Source organism: Streptopelia decaocto, assembly GCF_964273445.1.
Source record: "Streptopelia decaocto genome assembly, chromosome: 7".
NCBI lineage: Eukaryota > Metazoa > Chordata > Aves > Columbiformes > Columbidae > Streptopelia > Streptopelia decaocto.
In genome coordinates, this window is record NC_138661.1 from 3922680 (window position 1) to 3945350 (window position 22671).

At 47.9% G+C, this 22671-nt stretch overlaps 1 protein-coding gene across 6 annotated transcripts in view; it reads right to left on the reverse strand.

Moving 5' to 3' along the window:
- Positions 1 to 6199: 6199 nt before the first annotated feature.
- Positions 6200 to 22671, reverse strand: part of KTN1 (kinectin 1) — an 83711-nt gene continuing 67239 nt past the window's right edge. For 4 of the 6 annotated variants that reach the window (XM_082059360.1, XM_082059361.1, XM_082059363.1 and 1 more), the window contains 9 exons: positions 22090 to 22179; positions 21899 to 21991; positions 20521 to 20592; positions 19999 to 20082; positions 19704 to 19787; positions 16896 to 16979; positions 15552 to 15644; positions 7738 to 7861; positions 6200 to 6711 (listed from right to left, as the gene is read on the reverse strand). In XM_082059360.1, the coding sequence (XP_081915486.1) occupies positions 6707 to 6711; positions 7738 to 7861; positions 15552 to 15644; positions 16896 to 16979; positions 19704 to 19787; positions 19999 to 20082; positions 20521 to 20592; positions 21899 to 21991; positions 22090 to 22179 (729 nt within the window). In that variant the 3' untranslated portion in view covers positions 6200 to 6706. The remainder of the gene's footprint in view (positions 6712 to 7737; positions 7862 to 15551; positions 15645 to 16895; positions 16980 to 19703; positions 19788 to 19998; positions 20083 to 20520; positions 20593 to 21898; positions 21992 to 22089; positions 22180 to 22671) is intronic. The other 2 variants (XM_082059364.1, XM_082059362.1) reach the window with 1 other exon arrangement.

A 22671-nucleotide genomic window follows, 5' to 3' on the forward strand; every position in this document is an offset into this window, starting at 1 on the left:
GGAGAGAGGGAAGAGGAGGAGGAGGAGGAGAGAGGGAAGAGGAGGAGGAGGAGAGAGGGGAGAGGAGAGGAGGAAGAGGAGAGAGGGGAGAGGAGGAGGAGGAGAGAGGGGAGAGGAGGGAAAAATGAAAGAGAAAGTCTTTTGTACAAATCTGGGTCATATCCCACCTGATCCACCACAGAACCACCAGTTCTTCCTGAAGTGAAGTGTCCCAAAGCCACTGCTAGCCCTGACACAAGCAGGAGCTGCTCGGCAAAGGCTGGTGGCACCAGGACATCCCTCGTCTCGGTGTGGGCTGGAGATGGGCTTGGAAAGCAAAATGCTCATTGCTGTAGAGCTTCGGTTCTTCAGCAAAACTGTTCATGAGCTGTTATAAATCATCACAGCAGGTATTTCGGAAGGGAGGCATTTGGTTTTCTTTCCTAAAAAAACCATCATACAGGGGAAAAACATTCCTCATCTGCTAACAGAAAAACAATAATTGCCTTTTTTTGAAGGGTTAGGGGAGATTTAGCTTTTTTTGGAAGAGTGATTTTTAATTTACAATGGCTTTCAATTGACTTTTCTTTAAAAGACCCTCACTAAGAGTAAAACAAGAGAATGGTGAGGTCTTTGGTCCTGGGACGGATTAGAAGGGGGTGGTCAGTAGGTCAGAGAGGTTCTCCTGCCCCTCTGCTCTGCCCTGGGGAGACCACACCTGGAATCTTGTGTCCAGTTGTGGCCCCTCAGTTCCAGCAGGACAGGGAACTGCTGGAGAGAGTCCAGCGCAGCCACCAAGATGCTGCAGGGAGTGGAGCATCTCCCGTGTGAGGAAAGGCTGAGGGAGCTGGGGCTCTGGAGCTGGACAAGAGGAGACTGAGGGGGGACCTCATTCATGTTTACAGATATATAAAGGGTGAGTGTCAGGAGGATGGAGCCAGGCCCTTCTTGGTGACAACCAGTGATAGGACAAGGGGCAATGGGTTCAACCTGGAACACAAGAGGTTCCACTTAAATATGAGAAGAAACTTCTTCCCAGTGAGGGTATCAGAACACTGGCCCAGGCTGCCCAGGGAGGTTGTGGAGTCTCCTTCTCTGCAGACATTCCAACCCGCCTGGACACCTTCCTGTGTAACCTCATCTGGGTGTTCCTGCTCCATGGGGGGATTGCACTGGATGAGCTTTCCAGGTCCCTTCCAACCCCTGACTTTCTGTGACTCTGTGATTCTGCCTTTTTTTTCCTCTTGAAAAAAAAAAAAAGAAGAAAACACGTTTTTGGGAAGACAGAGTTTCAGGGCAAAGCAATTCCCATCTGCCCTCGTGAGGGTTTTGTCAGTGGTTTGACACCGTGCGTTTGGGTGTGGGGAAGGGCTGGTCGCTGGGAACAAGGAGAGGTGGGTTTTGGAAGGGGACACACCATGGGTGGCCTCCCCAGCAATCACCTGAGCATGTCCTGGCACCTCCATGGGTCGTCCCGCACTCCTGGTCCCTTGTGTAGAGAAAGGAATCTCCTCATGGCTTTTCCTGACACATTTGCTCTGGTGGCACCTCATGGAGCAGAACATCCAGATGAAGTTCAAACCGGCTGAGGCCTTGTCCTCTCCCTGCAACAGACAGGGCTCTCAGCAAAACGAGCATAATTTGTACCATCAGTAAGCTAGTCCAGGCTTATTGTAAGCAAGTCTGGGAGAAAAGATGTCCCCCATGATGAAAAAAGTTTAAAGAGAGTAAAAAAAAGTTTAAAAACCCACTCAAACCGCCCCTCACTGAAGACACTTGGCCAAACCATCCCAAGTAGCATCCCTCACCCATCACTCCACGCAGCCACCCCAGGACGCTGCGGAGGGGGATCCCAGCCAGGCCTGACATGGGATCCATGGAGACTCGTCAGAGCAAGGTCTCCAAAAGGAGATCCAAGAGAAGTGCTCCTTCTCCAGCACTCAAGCTTTCTCCATTTCATTGTAAAGCTTTTGGAGACATCTCATCCCAGATCATGGACCAGACGCTCTCTCCACCGCCCCCCAGACCCTTCCTCTACAGCCGGGGCACATGCAGAGAAGGGTTTGCTGGAAGATTACATTTAACCAAATAGTTTTGAGTACATCAAAGGGTCCAGGTAAGGAAGAGAAGCTCCTGAGTGATGTCCACACCTACCTGCGAGCCGGATTGCCTCCCGACTGCATCCTGGCTAAGTTTAGCCAAAATACTGAAGCCAACAAAGCAGGTAGAAGTGGTGTTTCTCACCTTCTGGATGCTCCCTTAGAAAGTCCCACCTGGCCAGCAGCAGCTCTCCCCGCTCACAGCTTCCACCAGGATCTGCAGAAGGGCTCCCCAGTGTGTGTGTTGGAGAGGGGCCAGAGGAGCCACAGAAATGATGTGATGCTGGAACAGCTCTGCTGGGAGGACAGGCTGAGAGAGTTGGGGTGTTCAGCTGGAGAGGAGAAGCTCTGGGGAGACATTATTGTGGCCTTTCTGTGCTTAAAAGGGGCCGATAAGAAATGGGGGACAGAATTTTGAGCAGAGCCTGTTGTGATAGGACAAGGGGTGGTGGTTTTAAACTAAAGGAGGGAGATTCAGGCCAGACATGAGGAAGAAATTGTTGTCCCTGAGGGTGGTGAGAGCCTGGCCCAGGTTGGCCAGAGAGGTGGTGGATGAACCATCCCTGGAGACATCCCAGGCCAGGCTGGACGGGGCTCTGAGCAACCTGAGCTGGTGAAGATGTCCCTGCTCATGGCAGGGGGGGCACTGGATGGGCTTTGAAGGTCCCTTCAACCCAAACTGTTCTGTGATTCTATGATAACCGCACTGTCCAATGCAAACGGCAGAGCTCTGCCAAAACCAGCCTGGGAAGAGCCTCAGTGACCAACAAATGACTCAAGGAAATTCTCAGCCGCTGCAGCAAAGCATCGAGGTCACACACGGTGCAAGGGGGACATGGGGACCACAGTAGCACAGGCCACCAGCAGCCCTGGGGAGAAAACACAGCTGTGTCATTGCAAAGGAGTTTGATGGCCAAATCATTTTAATTATTCGCGGTTGAAATAAAGTTGCACGTGATTTCTTTTTTAATCACAATAATAAATAGCTGAGTGAGTCATTGCCTGAGAAAACCCAACAGCAGCTACAGGATGAACAACCGACCGCTCACGTCTGCTGGATCCAGCTGGGAAAGGGTGGGAGGTTCGTGCGCAGGGATGAAGAACAGGCAGCACAACTTCAGCGAGAGCAAACAGGCTGAGCCTTCCCCTGCATTCCCCGTTTGGAAGGGGCTGATAAACAGAAAGCAAAGCCGGGTTTGCACGTGAGTTGGGCTCAGCAACACTCGACAGTGGAAACGCTCAGCAACGCATCGAGCTTATGGCGCAGAGCTTCTGGCGCAAATCACCCCAGCCTTGCAATTAAAAAAAAAATCCATTGCTGGCATCTGAACGTTGGGCTTTTTCCAAGAAAAGCGTCTCGGTATCCATTAGCCATTGTCTCCCTCTAGCGCGGGCAGAGACCGAGCGGCTGCAGCTCCGGACCCGGCTGCAAACCGAGCGCTGGAGCTCTGCGCAGCACCCGGGGTTCTGGTGGGCTGGGAAACACGCCGGGTACCAGCTCTACCTTCGCACCGATGAATCGGCTTCCCACACACACATTTTGTCTCTACGGTTTATCTCAGCAGATGCTCAGAGCAGGAGGAATTTCTCAGCGACCACAGCGTCAAAATTAAGCCTTCCAAACCAGGGAGGCGACTGCAAGGAGATGCGTTTTATCAGGGGCTGGAGAGGGCACTGAGATGGAACAGCATCCATCGCCCTTCCCACTGCTTCTATTAGCCATCCTGCCCTCTCTTCACCCTCCAGAGAGGGGATTAAGGTTTGCTCAGCTGGGCTTTTCAGGGATATCTTTTCGCAGCTGCCTTTAACACCTCTGTACATCTCCTAAAGCAAAACAAAAACCTGCACTTAAAATTTCAAAATGAAAGGTCTCGCATCCTCTCCTGGGAGGATTTCTGCCAAGAGAGAAAGGGGAATGATGCTGCAAATCTTCCCTCTTTTAGACTAAGCCCTGCAGCAGCCGCTTCACCCCCTGCTCTGCAGCTTAGGCCAACTAAGTGAAGAGCCTAAAGCCACGACCAGGACTCCACGCTCACACCACGTTCCCTTCTCCAACAGCTGCACCCAGAGGCTCTCCAGCCACTGCTGTGCCTTCCAGGAAAGCTCTTTGCTCAGATGAAGCATCATCATCACTTGAAAAACCGCCTTTTTGAGGAAAAAGGGACATGAATTTACCTGCAGAGCCCAGTTTTCACTGGGACGTTGCCTGTGCCAAGCGCCAGCCGAGCAGCTGGAGGGAGGCAGGATGAACCACCACAGCTCCCCAGGCTGCTCTGCCCTCGTGGTACCACACTGGGGATAGATACGGGTGGATCAAACCCACTCCGCTTGGTTCCTGTGTGTCTCCACCAGCTTCTCCAGGCTCTTAAAGAAACTGCCCCACCTGAACACAGGGCAGGAGGCCCAAGATGGAGGGAGTTACTGGTACCCACCTTCGCATGCTCTCCAACCAGCAACATGTGGCAAGACAAGCTCTGAGCACCCCTAGACCAGTTACCCACAGATACTGGGAGAATTGTTACCTGGTGAGCCCAAGGAGGATGGCAAACAGCTCCTTGTGAAGATTCCCTGGTGTCCATCGCTCCATCAGGGGAGAGGAGCCAAAACCACATCCAAGACATGAAGGAGCCAAAGGAGAGTTATCTGATCCAGAGGAACCATAGTTTGGGTTGAAGGGATCTTCAAAGCCCATCCAGTGCTCACCATGAGCAGGGACATCTTCACCAGCTCAGGTTGCTCAGAGCCCCATCCAGCCTGGCCTGGGATGTCTCCAGGGATGGGCCATCATGAAGGTTGCACTTGCTACACACTAGAAAGCAGATCCAAGAGCAGAAACTCAGGTCTGCTCTCCCACATGACCACCACAAGCAGCACCTGCCCCCACAACCATGTGTGTCAGAGCTCCAAAGAGGAGCCCTCCCAGCTGGGGGGGCCATGGGGACTCTGCAGATGGGCACAACTGCCAGCAGAGCAACCCCACAACACACCACAACACCCCCAGCACTAACCACCATCGCTGCAGCTTGTGTTCACTAATGGTTGCTGAACAGTCAACCTACACAGATCCATTAAGCTGCTGCTTACCCAAAAAAACAGGCGCTTAGAAATCTGCCAAAGGACCAGAATCCACCCATAACCTGGGCAAGCACTGAGACCCTCCAGGGCTCAGGTTTTCCTTCGATCCCATTGCAGGGGGCACTAGAAACACTTTCTACTTCAGTAAATCAGGTAGACTGAATGCATTTGGGTTTTACTCAATGAAATACCGTCTCCAAGAAACACGACGGTTCAGCGGTTACAGCAGAAAGCCAAGGGTGGCTCCCGTGAAGACAGACACGTTCTTCAGTTTTCTCTCCCTCTTCCGAGCTCTTTCACAGCTCTCAGCAGCACTTGCATCATCCAGGAAACCACTGAGCCCATGGGAGGAAGAAACTTCTTCTCTTCACCACCCGCCTGGTCAAGGAGGGTGACAAAGGACCAAAATATTAACAAATATCCCACAAAGGCAGAAGAGCGAAAAGCTCCAAATGAGCAGTTCAAACCATTTTACCGCTACAATCAATCCACTTTGCCCCCCAACTGTTTTGTTGCCTTCCCTGGGATAATCACGTCCTCAAGTGTTATTGAGAGCTCAGCAACATCTCACCCTCTCACAGGGTCCCTCCAAGACACACTTAAAAACCCAAAGCAGAGGAGAAAACCTCACCACAACAACCCCTGTCCCAAAGACCCTCCCCAAATTTGTTCCTAGACCATCCAAACCTCCCCAAAATTCCTCCCACCACAGACTCCCATCCCAGAGGCGAACAGATGCTCTGCACACCCACAAAAGCTGGTTTTGCCACACCTTCCTGTGTTTCTAACCATTCCTCACCATTCTGCTCACTGATGACATGGAACCAGAATTCACATGGTGAACTTCTTCTATTTTTTAGTGCCTTTTCTTTAAAAGGAAGACTTGCTCTGAACTTTGCAAACACCCCAGTTTGCCTCTTCTCATGCTTTTCTCTATCCAAAAACAAATACACCAAGTGCAGCCTGATGCTCATTTTAGGGAGGGGAGAGGTGGAAGTATCACCTGAGCCATCCACATCCAGTTAAAAGAAGAGAGCAGGAACATCTTGAATAATAGCATCCCTTTATTTGCTGACACCATTACAAAAACTGATTACATTAGCAACCAAAAAAAAAGAAAAACAAAAAAAAAAAAAGGAGTGTTTACTTGAGGTTGAAGTCAGAGGCAGCTAATCCCAAAAATGTAATTAAGTAAAACAGTGTACAACATCAGTATTAAAATGTTATATCCCACTGGTGACTTTAACATGGTGGAGTTTTCTGAACAAGTTTTATTAAGCAAAATAAGATAAAAGATTATGTGTTTACTGTCTCTCCAGGAATGTAAAGGTCTAATTATCCAAACAGGTTTGTTTTTATTATAAAACTAAACTCTGGAGGTGTCTACAGAGTTTTTTCTTTAATTCAGTAGTCTAACAAGGATTAGAAAAGACAAAACTCTGTTCAGTGTTTCTGACGAAGTAGAAAGGGTGAAAACATAAATAAGGCTTTAATTTGGCAAAATATAATACAATGCCTTCTGCTATCCTCAAATTAACGAATCCCCCGTGACTTCATTCTGCAAAAGAAACACAAAACATCACGTCAGGCGAGTAGTTGCTGAAGGGCAGCGGTCAAGCAAATCCGCCCCGTGCCAGCAGCTTCGTTAACATCGGCAGCTTCGTTAACATCGGCCCGTAATGAAGCTCAGAGGAACAAGCCGGGTGGTGGAGGCTGAGCGGGAACAGGCGCCCAGAGCAGAGGCCAAGGCACAGCCTACACCTTCCTCCCACATCCACTAAGCCTGTCCTAAGAGACTGGGCTCATCCCACTGTCACCACTCTTAAGACCAGCTTTGCTGTATTATAGAAGTGGGAGAAATACCTAAATTTGGGGGAAAAAAAAGAGCAAGTCCCCATCCTCAGTAGACAAGCAGGAGTTCTGACACTTTGAGGCTCCGCTCCTCCCAACCCAAACAATTCCCAACCCACCTTATGAGCTGCATCAGCTTCCCAAGGAAGTTTAGTCTCAAGCTTATCCAACCATTAGCTAACGTTGGGCTGTTTAAGAAGTTTACCAGCATGATGCAGTCAACCACAAAGGCCATATAATAAAATAAAAGCTTTGTTCGCGTGTCTGTAATTGGATAAAGAGTTCACGCCAGACTGACGCTTCAGATACTCATATCCCCATGACCGCAGCAAGGCGCTGCTGCCAGCTCCGTGGGGTACTCGAAATCCTCCATCCCAAAGCAATCAGAGCATGGAAGTGCAGACATTTTACCCATGTAACTAAAAGGAAGGAAACAAGGCACGGGCAGGGGGAGAACAAAGCTTTGGGAAACAAAGTGGCAAAACGTGGAAGGGAAGGACAGAGTTACGTGCCCAGAAAGGGACACAGGGATGTGAGATTAGACCCAGCTAACCGAAGCGTGGATCCCAAGAGGGACAAATCCAGTTCCTATTAGAAGCTTTTAATGAATTACACAGAGAAACACTCAGATTGACACCTCAGTGGTTATATCTGAACACGGTCCCACCATCACAGAGCAGTGTCCTTCCTGACGGCCACCCAGTTCAACTGGACGGCCACCAGTTGCACCCACCTACTAGCTGGTAGTGTTCTCTTCCCTTTGACAGCATTTGGCTTACTGACACGAGCAGCTTCTTGAGATGACCTACATCCTGGTTAAGATTCACCGCCACATTTAGTCTTTTATCAGTCAATTCCTGGAAGGAGAAGAAGAAGAAAAAAAGAATCATTAAAAGCTCATTTGCAATCTAATTACCACAAAAGCCTAGAATTAGATCCTCCATATAAGGCTGCGAGTCCTTGTGCAGATGGGAACAATTCTTGTAAGTCAGAGGGTTATGGCCACGTTTAAAGAGAACACGGTTCAAAGTCAAGAAGCTGTTTCCCATTCCAGGGAATAACCTGCACAGGCCAAACACTGACAAGAGCATCGCTGGCCCCCCAATCTCAGCTCTCACCCTCGGGACTCCCCTCACTCGCTGCTTCCAGGAATTGCACTTGGAACCACAGCTCATCCAGCCTCAGAAATCATCACCCCTCGTCACCAAGCCTGGCTGAAACCCCTCACACGCAAGAGCAGGTTCTTTATTCCGCTAAGCACAGGGAGGGATGTCTCCTGACCCTGCAGCTGGAACAACAAGGCTGCTGGACCACCAAGGACTTGGTCTGTATGAGGATCTGTGGGATGGTGTCCTCAGTGGTAGGTAATACCCACGCACAAGGCAGCTCCAGCTGTGAAACCAACCGAAACAGCTGGATACACACCTTTCCTGACCACATTCATGGTTATAAATATGTAAAGGGTGAGTGTCAGGAGGATGGAGCCAGGCTCTTCTCAGTGACAACCAGTGATAGGACAAGGGGCAATGGGTGCAAACTGGGACACAGGAGGTTCCACTTAAATTTGAGAAGAAACTTGTTCCTGGGGAGGGTGGCAGAGCCTGGCCCAGGCTGCCCAGGGAGGTTGTGGAGTCTCCTTCTGTGCAGACATTCCAACCCGCCTGGACACCTTCCTGTGTAACCTCATCTGGGTGTTCCTGCTCCATGGGGGGATTGCACTGGATAAGCTTTCCAGGTCCCTTCTAATCCCTGACATCCTGTGATTCTGTGGTTCCTCACCCACTCCGCAGCACTGGGGCTCTCGCTGAGGCTCAGGACACATGCTGCTGTGTTCCTGTCCCTGGTTCTGCTCCGAGCCCCTGGGAAATTCCCACTTGCCAGCGGCACCCAGATTGGGATGAGGACATCACAAAGCCCCCTAAGAACCAGTCAACACAGGGAAATGGGAAAAGAAAACAAACAGAAAAAAGAAAGCTACCAAGAGCTAGAAAACTGGTTTCTTGCTCCAAAATGAAAACACTGAGCTTGCATTTTTAAAACAAAAATAAGTGCCTTTTTTCTTTTTTAAGGAGCTCAAGAGTTTATTAATACGGAAGTGTCACAACTCAGTCTCTTCCCCTCCTGCCTGCCCTCCTTCTCAGTCAGTCTCACTGAGCTAACAGCACTGTAATCCCTGCTTTATTATCTTTATTGATTAGCTCCTCCAGAGACACACAGAGAACTCCACATCCCAAACACACAGTACTGCTCCCCATTCACCTCGTACGGCAGACGTGTGGGTAACCTGTCGGGAGAGCTTTCCCCTCGCAATTTAACAGCCAAAAATAAGCAAATCCGCCCTGGTGTCAGCAGGACAGAAGTACCCAGTTCTCACCATGAGCACAGAGGTGTTTGCAAGTGCTCAGCGTCCTCCAACTCCGCTCCAACCAAACGCAGTTTTACTACCAGAGTGAGACCGATGTGTAATGCTGTTGCAAATGTCTCCCTGGGGTTTCAGGGGAATTAGAGTGAGTTCAGAGAGGGCCACTTTTCCAGCTCCCATCTGGCTGAAAATGCCGCTAGACTTGCTGTAACGTGGAGAGAACAGTAAATCAAACTCAACCACCTGCACCATTACAGAAACTACTCTGGGCTCAGGCAAGAGAACAAAGCAATATATATATTGCAAAGCTCTTGAGTGCAACCGGTAAACATTTTTCTACTGTAAAAAAAAAATCATTGGGAATCTGTATTAGCATAGCCTTAACCTATTTTATTAAAGTAGAAAATCAGGTCTGCCAAGATTGAGAATTGGCTTCGCAATCTCACGTGGATTGATGGAAGGGGAAAGGCACAGCAATTAGCATCCCAGCAAATGAATGAATCGCAGCGCTGACCAACAGCGCTGGGTGCGAGTTCCTGTGCATTAGCACAGAGCCCATCACAAACAGGGGCAACGAAGGAGCCTTTTGGTTCACCCTCAGCCCTGGGAATTCTTCTCTCCCTGATTTGCTGCTTCTCCCTCTGTTTTGTGGCTTCGCTGATCTCAAGCAGCATTTACTCATGAATTATAGACACATCCCCAACCCTCCTGGGGCCAACCCTGACCAGCTCCCAATGGATTTGGGCTCAACGCAGCCACACAGGCTGCAATGCTACAAGCTCACAGAAGAGCAGCTGGAAAGCTGCCCAGTGGAAAAGGACCTGGGGGAGTTGGTTGACAGTGGCTGAACATGAGTCAGCGTGTGCACAGGTGGCCAAAAAGGCCACCGGCACCCTGGCTGGTACCAGCACTGGTGTGGCCAGCAGGCCCAGGGCAGTGACCGTCCCTGTGCTGGGACCTGGGGAGGCCAAACCACAACTCCTGGGGGGCAGTTTTGGGCCCCTCACACCAAGAAAGGCCTTGAGGTGCTGGAGCGAGTTGAGAGAAGGGAATGGAGCTGGTGAGGGGCTGGAGCACAAGTGTGATGGGAGCGGCTGAGGGACCTGGGGGGTTCAGCTGGAGAACAGGAGCTGAGGGGAGACCTTCTGATCTCTGAACTGCCTGAAAGGAGCTTGGAGCCAGGGGGGGTCGGGCTCTGCTCCCCAGGAACAAGCGCCAGGAGCAGAGGAAACGGCCTCAAGTTGCGCCAGGGGAGGTTGAGGTTGGATGTGGGAACAATTTCTTCCCCAAAGGGCTGTGGGGCATTGGAACAGGCTGCCCAGGGCAGTGCTGGAGTCACCATCCCTGGAGGGGTTTAAAAGACAGAAATGAGGTTCTCAGGGACATGGGGTAGAGGTGGATTTGACAATGCCAGGTTAACGGTTGGATTCTATAATCTTAAAGGTTTGTTCCAACAAAATGATTCTATGGTTCTATGCAGCAGCTTCTGCTAACCCAGAAGTTCAAGGTCGCCTTATGCAGCTGTTGCTGTGCCCCAGCCCCACACTCTGACTCAAGACAAAGACTTGTTTTGGGATACGAGGATGAAGAGAGGAAGAGGATGGTAGTGGGAGCCCTGCGATCACAGAGCTGGTAGCTAAGACAGGCACCGAACTGACACATTCCCCTCCACCATGCTTTACATGTACAGCATGTTCAGTGACGGAGTGTTTTACACTGAGATTTGAGGGGGAAAGCACATTAGATTTCATATAAGCCTCAAAATAAGTTTATTGGCTGAGCGAGCTGCTGAATATAAATGACTTCTTTAAAGCATACTAAAAGGTACCCTTCAGTCATCGTCTAGTCCCATAAGTGACAAGGAAGCTGATTAGAAAAACCAAATGGTCTGTTTTTTAAAATAGAAAAGCAGTATAAAGAAAACACATAGAATGCGTTTGAGGGTTTTACGCAAGCATCATTTCTCAATTTTGTGGGTTAGTTTCAGTACCCAGAAGGAACAAATATGCTCATTTTTGAGCATGTGTTTTCGAGTCCTTCTTAAAAAGAGAGAGACTGTTGCTAGGTGGAAGTGGCTGGAAGACTTTCTTTTTTAATCTGAGAGCTATTTTAAGCTGGGTTTTTAGGCTTCTGGGGAGACAGCCTTTTTCTTCTTCTTCTCAGAAAAGGAAAGCAGCAAAAAGGGCTTGGGGAAGATGATAGTGTTCTAATTCCAGTCTCTGCCAATGGCTGCCTGTCAGGAGAACTGTTGAGACAATTAACATATTTTTACTAATGAAGGCTTAATTACAGGATTATTAGGACTGGTTTTCCACACTCCTCTTCTGAATAAAGCGATGGATATTCTAGAGGAAACCTGGTTATGGTTCCACAACGTGCCCACACAATCACAGTGAGCAATGCACGAGCCAGGGGTGTTATGCAAATTAAGGCTAAAGCAATTAAATCAAACTAGCTTATTGGGGCCACCTCAGGGCACATCGAATGACACCCGGCTCAGGAGGGCTCACCAGTGCCACCAAACACAAAATACCATCACTGATGGCAATGCTGTTCTGACATACCACTTGGATAAGCTGTAAAGACATCACGGGGGCAAGGAGTGTGGCACTGGTTTGAAAAAGGGCTTTTTTTTTAGCTCCATCCTGCTGCAGACAGGGACACAGAGCACCCAACTGTCACTGTCACACCTGCTGGCAACAGAGCAGAGGGTTCAGCAGAGCCACCGTCCCTCTGATGAGCCCACAGCACAAGGGTCGATCAGCATCCACCGGCAATCGCTCTGCAAAAGCCATTTTGTTCCTGCTAACGACTACGAAGGCAAAAGCTTTCCTGCAGCACTCCTCAGAGGACTCCGAGCTTCCTCTCGCAGCTGATCAAGATACTTACTTTCAGCAGCTAAAAGGAGTCGATATAAATTATTCCACACAGAGTCACAGAAAGTCAGGGGTTGGAAGGGACCTGGAAAGCTCATCCAGTGCAATCCCCCCATGGAGCAGGAACACCCAGATGAGGTTACACAGGAAGGTGTCCAGGCGGGTTGGAATGTCTGCAGAGAAGGAGACTCCACAACCTCCCTGGGCAGCCTGGGCCGGGCTCTGCCACCCTCACCAGGAACAAGTTTCTTCTCATATTTCAGTGGAACCTCTTGTGTTCCAGTTCGAACCCATTACCTCTTGTTCTGTCATTGGTTGTCACCGAGAAGAGCCTGGCTCCATCCTCCTGACACTCCCCTTTCCATACTGATCCCCGTGAATGAGTCACCCCTCAGTCTCCTCTTGTCCAGCTCCAGAGCCCCAGCTCCCTCAGCCTTTCCTCACACGGGAGATGCTCCACTCCCTTCAGCATCTTGGGGGCTGCGCTGGACTCTCTCCAGCAGTTCCCTGTCCTGCTGGAACTCAGGGGCCACAACTGGACACAAGATTCCAGGTGTGGTCTCCCCAGGGCAGAGCAGAGGGGCAGGAGAACCTCTCTGACCTACTGACCACCCCCTTCTAGCCCACCCCAGGTACCATTGGCTTCCTGGCCACAAGGGCCCAGTGCTGGCTCATGGTCATCCTGCTGTCCCCAGGACCCCCAGGTCCCTTTCCCCTACCCTGCTCTCCAACAGGTCATTCCCCAATTTACACGGGAACCTGGGGTTGTTCCTGCCCAGATTCAAGACTCTACACTTTCCCTTGTTACATTTCATTAAATTTTTCCCTGCCCAACTCTCCAGCCTGTCCAGGTCTCTGATGGCAGCACAGCCTCTGGCACGTCAGTCACTCCTCCCAGCTTGGTGTCACCAGCAATCTTGCTGACAGTCACTCTATTCCCTCATCCAAGTCATTGATGAATATATTAAATAATACCAGCCCCAGCACTGCCCCCTGAGGCACTGCACTAGATACAACCTCAACTGGACTCTGCCCCATTGACCATGACTCTCTGGCTTCTTCCCTTCAGGGAGTTCACAGTCCACCTCACTACCCACTCATCCTCAGTTCAGCTGTGAGGATGCTGTGGGAGACTGTGTCAAATGCTTTACTGAAATCAAGATAGACCACATCCACTGCTCTACCATCATCTATCCACCTTGTTATATCCTCATAAAAGGCTATGAGGTTGGTCAAGCACAACTTCCCCTTGGGGAAGCCATGCTGACTGCTCCTAATGACCCTCTTATCCTTGGTGCCATCTCAAAGCATATCAAGGATAATTTGTTCCATCACCTTTCCAGGGATGGAGGTGAAACTGACCCATCTATAGTTACCTGGGCCCTCCTTCCTGCCCTTTTTGAAGACTGGAGTGACATTTGCTTTCCTCCAGTCCTCAGGCACCTCTCCCACTTCCCAAGACTTGGCAAAGATGATGGAGAGCGGTCCAGCAATGACTTCAGCCAGCTCCCTCAGCACCTGCAGGTGCATCCCATGCGGACCCATAGATTTATGGATGTCCAGACTATTTAATTGCTCCCTAACCCAGTCCTCATCAACCCAGGCAAACTCCTCCATTGTCCTGCCCTCCTCTGGGGCCTCAGCGGTACGGGGCTCCTCAGGACAGCCTCCGGCAGAGTAGACAGAGACAAAGAAGGCATTCAGTAACTCTGCCTTCTCTGTATCTTCTGTCACCAGGGCACCCACCTCGTTCAGTGGGCCTACACTGCCTCTGGTGTTAGTTTTATCTGCCACGTATTTGAAAAAGCTCTTTCTGCTGCCTTTGACCCCTCTCACCAGGTTTAATTCTAAGACAGCCTTAGCTTTCCTAGTTACCTCCCTATACCCTCTGACAACAGCCTTATATTCTCCCAAGTGGCCAGCCCCTCCTTCCATGATCTATAAACTCTTCTCTTCCACTTGAGCTTACCCAGCAGCTCCCTGTTTAACCACACAGGTCTCCTGGCTCCCTTGACTTCCTACGTGTCAGGATGCTCTGATCTCAAGCTTGGAAGAAGCAGTTCTTGAATGCTAACCAACCACCTTGGACCCCTTTACCTTCAAGTAGCCTGTCCCATAGGATTTCCCCTACAATTGCTTGAAAAGGCCAAAGTTGGCCCTATTGAAGTCGAGGGTTGTGATTTGTCCTATCAGCTAGTGCTCCTTTGCCCCTCAAACAACAGCATTTCCTTCCACCCCATCTATCAGAAGAAAATGGGTAATGAGTTCCATCAACACTGCTTAGCTGTGTAAAACATGCTGGGAAGGCATCTGCTTCAGGCTTCTCCTGCCCAACCACCTTCTGGAAAGCTGTTCTGAAGTTACTTTGAAGCTGGTGTGAAAGCTCTCATTTCCAGAGGGGGAGAAGCCCAGTTACAACGCCACAACTCAATCACTTGCACATGTGGTGTCTTTTTAGGGCCAGTACTTGGCAGACCAGCTACACCAGCAGTTCATCAACCACTCAGGCAAGTCACCTGCAAGCATAACAACAGGCCACCCCAGACATAGTCCACCCCTTTCCAGACCCTGCAACTGCAACATCCTTCCTGGGGGATATTAAACCACCATCGACCTGGAGAGCTGCCCACCCCCAGCACGAGGCTCAAGTCCGTTGCTTATTGAAGCTCAAGCTAATAAGATTATTTTACTGCTGGACCACTTCTAGGTCAGCACAAATCTCCAGGAGCAGCTGAAGATTAATTTGGGCACCTACCAGTAGCCAAGGACAGGTTTTTGCCCAGAGGACCAGAGCGGCCAGCATTCTTTCAAAAGCCATCCCCTGCCTTAGTGTTACAGGCACAGTAGACTGTCTTCTGTCTTTGACATTAGAGTTGTCAGCAAGTGCCAACCCAACAGTTAATATTTTAAGCTCATTTAGTATCCTGCAGATTTATTTTCAGCTTCTCTTCTTGAAGGAACAAGTCTGGGGATCTTCCCCAGATTCTTCTCACTTCAACCCAAGCCAACAACCCTTTGGAAGCCCAGATCTCATGTCCAGCATCTCTTCCCTTCCATCCTTGCAAATTTGAGCTATAAGAAAGAGGTCAAGATGCAGATGACAGTGGAACTCCTGAGGCTTAAAGAGATATCAGCATCCCTGGGATACAGCTCCAGGACATCACCCTGACAAGTTTTAAGACAGAAATTTTCATTAAGCCTTAATTTACCATCAGCAGCACACATTCTGTTCCTGTGCTGGACCTCACTTCCCAAAGTTCAGAGTTTTCATGATATTTGGCATAGCATGGGCTCAAAAGAAACACTCACCGACTCTGTACAAACGTCGCTGTTTTCTATAACATTGGCATCCCCAACAACTTTTCCAATTTCTCTCTCCAGAGATGCCAAAGACTCCTGGGCCTGCAAGGGAGAAACAACAATTAGCAAAGGTTGAGCTGCAAACCCCCATCTTTCCGAGAGCACTAGAGACACAGAAAATCACTGTTCAGGAGGAAATCTGTTTTATGCCAGATTTGCTCAGGGGACCAACACATTTGCCAAGATTGACATGTCTCCTTACAATCAGCATGGTGCATGTCAGACTGCCTGCATTTGAAAGCAATTCTGCGGGGAAGCTTTAATAGTCTTGTGTCAAGTTATTAGGTAAAAATTGTGCAGCAAATTTTTCATGCAAGAATAGCAGCCCAGGCAGGTCTCCAAAAGCCTAATCACCGATCTGCATTTATATAGAATACACCACGAACCAGGGACATCAGCACAGCTCACTATGTATGTCAACATCCAATATAATTGTCCCGAGCAAAATAATTTTGAACAGCTTATTTCAGCAGGTCTCCTTTAGCTTCTAACCTCCTAGAAGTGTTTTTGTGATCATCTGTCCCTGGCCGCCCCACCAACAGCTCTCCCCACTCCAGTACTGCAAGAATTCAGCCCAATTTCTTTAATGACACAGATGGAACACGCTGTTACACAGTCCGGAGCCCCAGCTCAGCCGCTCTGCAGCCTATTCTTGTCTCCATTTATCAGCTCTCCCATGAGAAGTTCATTTTTGGGGTGACAGGCAGCACTGAGACCTCTCATGCTTAAACATTTCCCAGCCCAATCCATCTTGCAGGAGCGGCTGTTGGGGAAGAGCAGAGGAAACCCTCCTGCCCAGCTCATCGACTTTGCGTGGAGCTGACTCTAAAGATTTGCAGTCTCCTGGGTTATAGCCGATTTGTAACCACACAAAAACGTGCAGACAGCTTGTAAAGCAACTTGTAATCCACTGTGCCATTCGAGACTGGATTTAAAAGCTTCAGGCTGTAGTGTGGGCTTTTTGTTAGGCTGGGTTTCTTTAAATAATTATCTGTCAGCCCCCAATTGCCACTCGTTTCCACTGGCATAAAATTATCACGGACAAGAGGCTTTCAAGAAGGATGATTAAGCAGAGCTGTTTGCTGCATTTTTATCATTTCAACAGACACGCAGGTGTCTTGCACGAGCTCTTACACACACAGTCCCCGTCATCTGGGGAACCAGCGAGTGGAGCAGGACACCCCACCAGGCACCAGTCTGCTCAAATCAGCACATTTTCCAGCACTGCAAGACCACAGATCTCGAGGATTTCGATAACATTTAAATCTGCAACTCTTAAAGGTCTCTGCTCACCTTGGGCAAGTCACCAGCCACCTTCTGTCTCTCGTTCTGATCCACTTTGAGTTTTGTTAGTGTTTCGTTTAGCTGTGTTTTCAGCTGCAAAACAGTAACAAAGAAAACCAGTTTCCCTCACACACGCACAGAGATTTCATCTGTCTGTCCCACAGATTAACCCAGTGCACACTGATTGCAAAGGGAGTAGGATTACTAACAATTATTGCACACACTGGATTAGTCAACATGTACGATGAGGTTTACAAGGACAGTGAAGGAAGAGAGACTCCATCTGTAAAGATAAACGTAAAGAATGGAAACTACAGAAGAAAGGACATAGTTGGCATCAGCTTCATTACAGCTGGTTTCAACTTTTACACTATATTGCCAGTAGGAATATTAGCAATACTGACAGTATATAAGCCTCTCCAGTGCTCTTATCATGTAAGTCAGCCAAGACTTCAACATAATTCACAGTAAATATGCAAAAAATGTAGATTGTCATCTTCCCAATTCAGGCTAAACAGTCACTTTACTGCTGAATAAACCAAAAAGCTCTACTTGTCATCTTAATAAAGCACCACTTACTACAACTTTGTTGACTTAACCAATCTGTTAATGTCACATCAAGGCATGAATCGCTGACAGGGGTATATTAAGTTGTCGATTGTGTTTAAGATTCAATCCAAAAAGCGAAACTATTTCAGTGAAGAGGGATGAATACTTGGTACTGGCTGCCCTTAAACTACAGCCTTCCAAAGGATAGCAACATTTTTTTCAAAGAAGATTTCAATTGCTCTTCAACACAACATACAGAACCAGCCACAGCACTTGAGGCTTGAGCCTCAAATCAGAGAGCTAACAAGAAGCTCGAGTGCCAATTTTGTTGAATTTGTGCCTCTGAAGTGCACTGTGCTAATGTTCACTATTCCTGCTGTCAATCTTCTTGGGAGCCAGCAGGGGATTAAAGCAGCGAACAATAGGCTACTCAGAGCCCTGAATTCTCCCCGATTCCAAACCTCTGCATTATATGTGTCTCCCCTTTGGAAGGTTTCCCCCTTTGGAGCACCTGGATAGGTGGATGCTGTTTTTTCTACATTTTAAGGAAGCGCTCGAGCTCTTCCGCAGTTTCAGCTTTTCTCCTTGCTCGCCTCATAAATTAGGGGAAAATAAATTCTGAAATCCCATCATTTCTATTCCCCAGCCTCCTGCCTACCGCAAAAAACACAGATATATACTGGACAGCATTCCTGAGCCATTTACATGCAGGTAGTTGTTTACCACCCCTCATGCTCCCACCAGCACAGCATCATCCCACTGCAGAGTCAAGTGGCCCTCGCAGGGAGCTCAGCTTTTTAAGCTTTTGTTGTTACAGACATAATAGATTGTTGCCTCTTATATTCAAGAGGTTGGTGTTCACTGATTAACTCCAAGATTCGCATTCAATTCCCACTTCCCTCGCTTTCAAAACACAAGGCTTTGGTTGCTGAGGCGGGATGCTAATCGATGCTGTACTAGACTTGCCAAGTATTCTATAAAACTTAAGCAGATTATTATTGTGGTGATTTTTGTTTAAACTGACTGTTTTAACCCAGTTACATTAGCAGCAGTACCCTGATGAGATCAGCAGCTCAGTCTGCAGTGACAGACCATCCCATCAACTACTCTAAAACCCAAAGACATGGTGACAGAGACAAATCTTCCTCAATTAGGGCTCAAAAAGCAGGAGAGCACCATTCAAACGCAAGCAGAGGAAGGATCCAACTGCTCCTGCAGCCTTAAAAAAATAGACTGAAACAAATGAGAAGCGAAAGGAAAACTGGAAAACCAGGTTCCAGTATAAGTTGGGGAATGACCTGTTAGAGAGCAGCATAGGGGAAAGGGACCTGGGGGTCCTGGGGACAGCAGAGTGACCATGAGCCAGCACTGGGCCCTTGTGGCCAGGAAGCCAATGGTACCTGGGGTGGATTAGAAGGGGGGTGGTCAGTAGGTCAGAGAGGTTCTCCTGCCCCTCTGCTCTGCCCTGGGGAGACCACACCTGGAATATTGTGTCCAGTTGTGGCCCCTCAGTTCCAGCAGGACAGGGAACTGCTGGAGAGAGGCCAGCGCAGCCACCAAGATGCTGAAGGGAGTGGAGCATCTCCCGTGTGAGGAAAGGCTGAGGGAGCTGGGGCTCTGGAGCTGGACAAGAGGACACTGAGGGGGGACTCATTCCTGGGGATCAATATGGAAAGGGGGAGTGTCAGGAGGATGGAGCCAGGCTCTTCTCGGTGACAACCAATGATAGGACAAGGGGTAAGGGGTTCAAACTGGGAACCTCCTGTGTTCACTTAAATTTGAGAAGAAACTCCTCAGTGAGGGTGGCAGAGCCTGGCCCAGGCTGCCCAGGGAGGTTGTGGAGTCTCCTTCTGTGCAGACATTCCAACCCGCCTGGACACCTTCCTGTGTAACCTCATCTGGGTGTTCCTGCTCCATGGGGGGATTGCACTGGATGAGCTTTCCAGGGCCCTTCCAATCCCTGACGTTCTGTGACTCTGACACATTGTATTTGCTGTTGGGTATGTCTGCACTGTAAAACATCGATTCTCAAGAAGTTTCAGGGATGAAAGTCTTACAGACTTTGGAAAAAGTCTTCAGAACCAGACATGCTATTGTTAGGAGCAGAGAAAGAGACAAATTGTAAAAGTCAGACTACATAAATGATTGCAACGGACAAAAATATCAAGCTGAAGAGGTTAGCAGAACAGACAGGATTTGAAATAAGTCTCCGCTTCAATAAGTATGCTGGGAGCCTAGTTTGGGCCCAGCGGAGAACAAGCTTCTTACCAAATTTAACTCTTCATTCTGTCTTACTGCTTCAGAATATGAATCATCAAGTTTTTTCTGCAATTCAGTCAAGAGATCTTTGAGCTGAAATGAAGTTTAGAGTTTTAAGATTTGTCTCCTTAGGATGCCCACTTTTCTTCTGCTCAGTTATCAGTGTGGCGCTCTACCCTCAGGTCACAAGCACATCAACTCCTCAGCCACAGGGGCTAAGCATTAGATTAGTTTGCCAGCCAACTTGTAACCAAGCAAAAAACACCAAACAAAATAAAAAAATAATTTGGTCAATTATGTTTACCTCTCTGACTTCTGAAACATAAGTAGATCGTTCTATTTCTGCCTTTTCTAGTTCACTTTCCAAATGTTCTCTCTCTTTTTTAAGCTAGAAACAGAAAAACAGAGTTAAAAACAGATGTTTTCAACGTCTTAGTGTAGTATCATTTTCTTATTATTAGCTAATAGTTTCTATCAAATACTCCCTGACATTTAGAGAGCATTTAAAATCCACTGATTGCCCAGCACAGATTTAAACTGCAACATTTCTAAAAGATAACAAGAAGAAAAGAATCAAGCCCAAGATCATCAACAAGGAGTAAACTGCTCAGTCTCAAAGGAAAGAGCCCCAGTGGGTGAGTACAGAATAAAAAACAGGACAATATCCAGTACCCAGCTTCAAAAAACCACTGGCCAAAGGATTTTTGAAGGGCAGCACAAGCTACACTACTTGTAGAGAAGTCTTAGGAAGTTTAGACTTAGAGCATAAGCCTAAATCATGTTTTAAGCAACAGAAAGCTTTCAAGAGAAAAACAATTGCACGTACAGTTTCAACTTCTTTGATTTCTTCCTTTAACCTCTCCACCTCGTGCTCCAAAGAAACGACCGAAGAACGCATCTGCAGTGTCCAAGAAAGATAAATAGAATTGTTTAGTTGGGTTGGTCTACAACAAACTCTCCATCTACACACAGTCTTGCTTCTACGATTTAGAAGTATTAAGGATGAAATCACAGTGACTGACTCAAGTAAGATGCTCGCTCAAATAATTCAATATACTTAGTCTCCACAAGAACAACTTTCTCGCTGGCATATTTAGAGCCTGCAAGATTTGGAATATAAGGACTAAGCCAGCTGTCCATTAGCCACAGCAGGGGAAATATCTTTCCTGGACAGGGGAAGATCCATCTACTATACGCAGCCAAACCCAGCGGATTCAGCCTTATTAGAGGCTGAGTAAGCGCAGCAGATGGTAGCACATCTATAGTTCACGATCTGACAGCCTTTTATAAGCCCCTCAAACAAGACGTTTATAAATCTGTTTGCTCCAGGCTCATACTCTGGCACTCAAATTTACTAAGCAGAAATACTTTAGAAATAATTTATTTGGAAAAAAAAAACACAAAACAGTTTGACCTACTTTAATTGTAGATTAGGAAAGAAACATAAAAGGCTTTTTTCTTCCCATTTTTGCTAGCAACAGAGCCTTCCTGAAAAGGAAAGCTTTGCAGCTGATTTCAAGTGTAATTAGTTAGCCGTAATGGATTAAGCACTATTTTAACAGCTTCCAAAAACTGGTTTTATATGATACTTAAATTTTAGCACAAAGAGTCTACATCTGTTCACAAACAGACTTTGAAACAAACAGGTGCTTGAGAGAAATACAGTCTGAGTTTCCAGGATCAAAAAATGTAAGCACATTAATGGGACACATGTACATTCCTGAATCTTTGGCTTCCTATCCTGCCAGTATTAATATTACTACGTGTTATTCGGCTGCCTCCTGCATCACCTGCAAAGGATTGTGACACAGACTGGCTGTAACAGCCAAATACCTTCTACCTGTGCTGGTCATTTGTTCTTGCTGCTCTAAACACGGCAACAGGAACAGCCACACAAATTTAAAGACATCGACAATCCCTCCACTTTTTAGGGTTTTTTAAAATGGAAATATCTTCCTCAAAAATTAAAATAAAATAAATCACTCTTAGCATGAAACTGAGTATCAAAGCACAAAAAAACCCTATTTTTACAAGGAGGGGTCATTGCTATTGTACTGGTTGCAGACCTCACCTTTTTCACCCACTGGTCACACACATCAAACCAGGCGGCCGGGGATGTTCCACACCAGCCTCTGCAAACACCCTTTGCGACTTCAAGCAGAAACTGCCGAGCTGCCACAAAAACTAAAGCAAATCACAAATACCTGTTTAAGTTCCTTCTGCGATTCTTCAACTTTTATCTTCCATTTGCTTTCTTCCTCTTCCACACTCCTCTGTAGCCTTTGCAAAATCCCTTCCTAAGAAGAGAGCAGGGTTGGCAAGGTTGGAAAGCTGGCAGCAGAATAAAGGCGGCCAGCAACGTTACACGGCACAGGCGACGCGGCATCCCGCTTACCGTCTCGGCCAGGACCGATTTGTATTTCTCACACTCCAGCTGCAGCAGGACGTGCATCTCCTCAGCCTCCTTCAGCTTCTGCTCCATAGCCTAGCAGAGGAGAAAAGCGAGAAGAGTCACGTCTCAACTGATGGATTTGAGTTCATAGAATACCAGGTTGGAAGGGACCATAAGGATCGTTTGGTCCAACGTTTCTTGGTAAAAGTGTGGTCTAGAGTTCTATTCTTTATCTTATTTCAACAACCAAGTTACAGGTCTTGCTTTCCAGCTTATACAAAGACATAACAGCAAGTGCCGCATTTACCTACAGCTCTCAATACTCAAATGTGAGCTTTACATGAGTTACTGCAGCAGCTCCGAGTTACCTAAAACCAAACTAATCACTTGCAAAAGGGCCCTGGGATTTTGAATTTCACAGAATTCCTCAAGATCCTTTTCAATGACACAAATACATTTCTGATTTACAAGACGCAAGTATCCATAAAACTATTCTCTTGTTCACTGATTTGAACTTCACAATCCAGAGCACAATTTGCAAGATTTACCCTGGAAAATACCCTATGAATACCCAAGAAAGCTGCC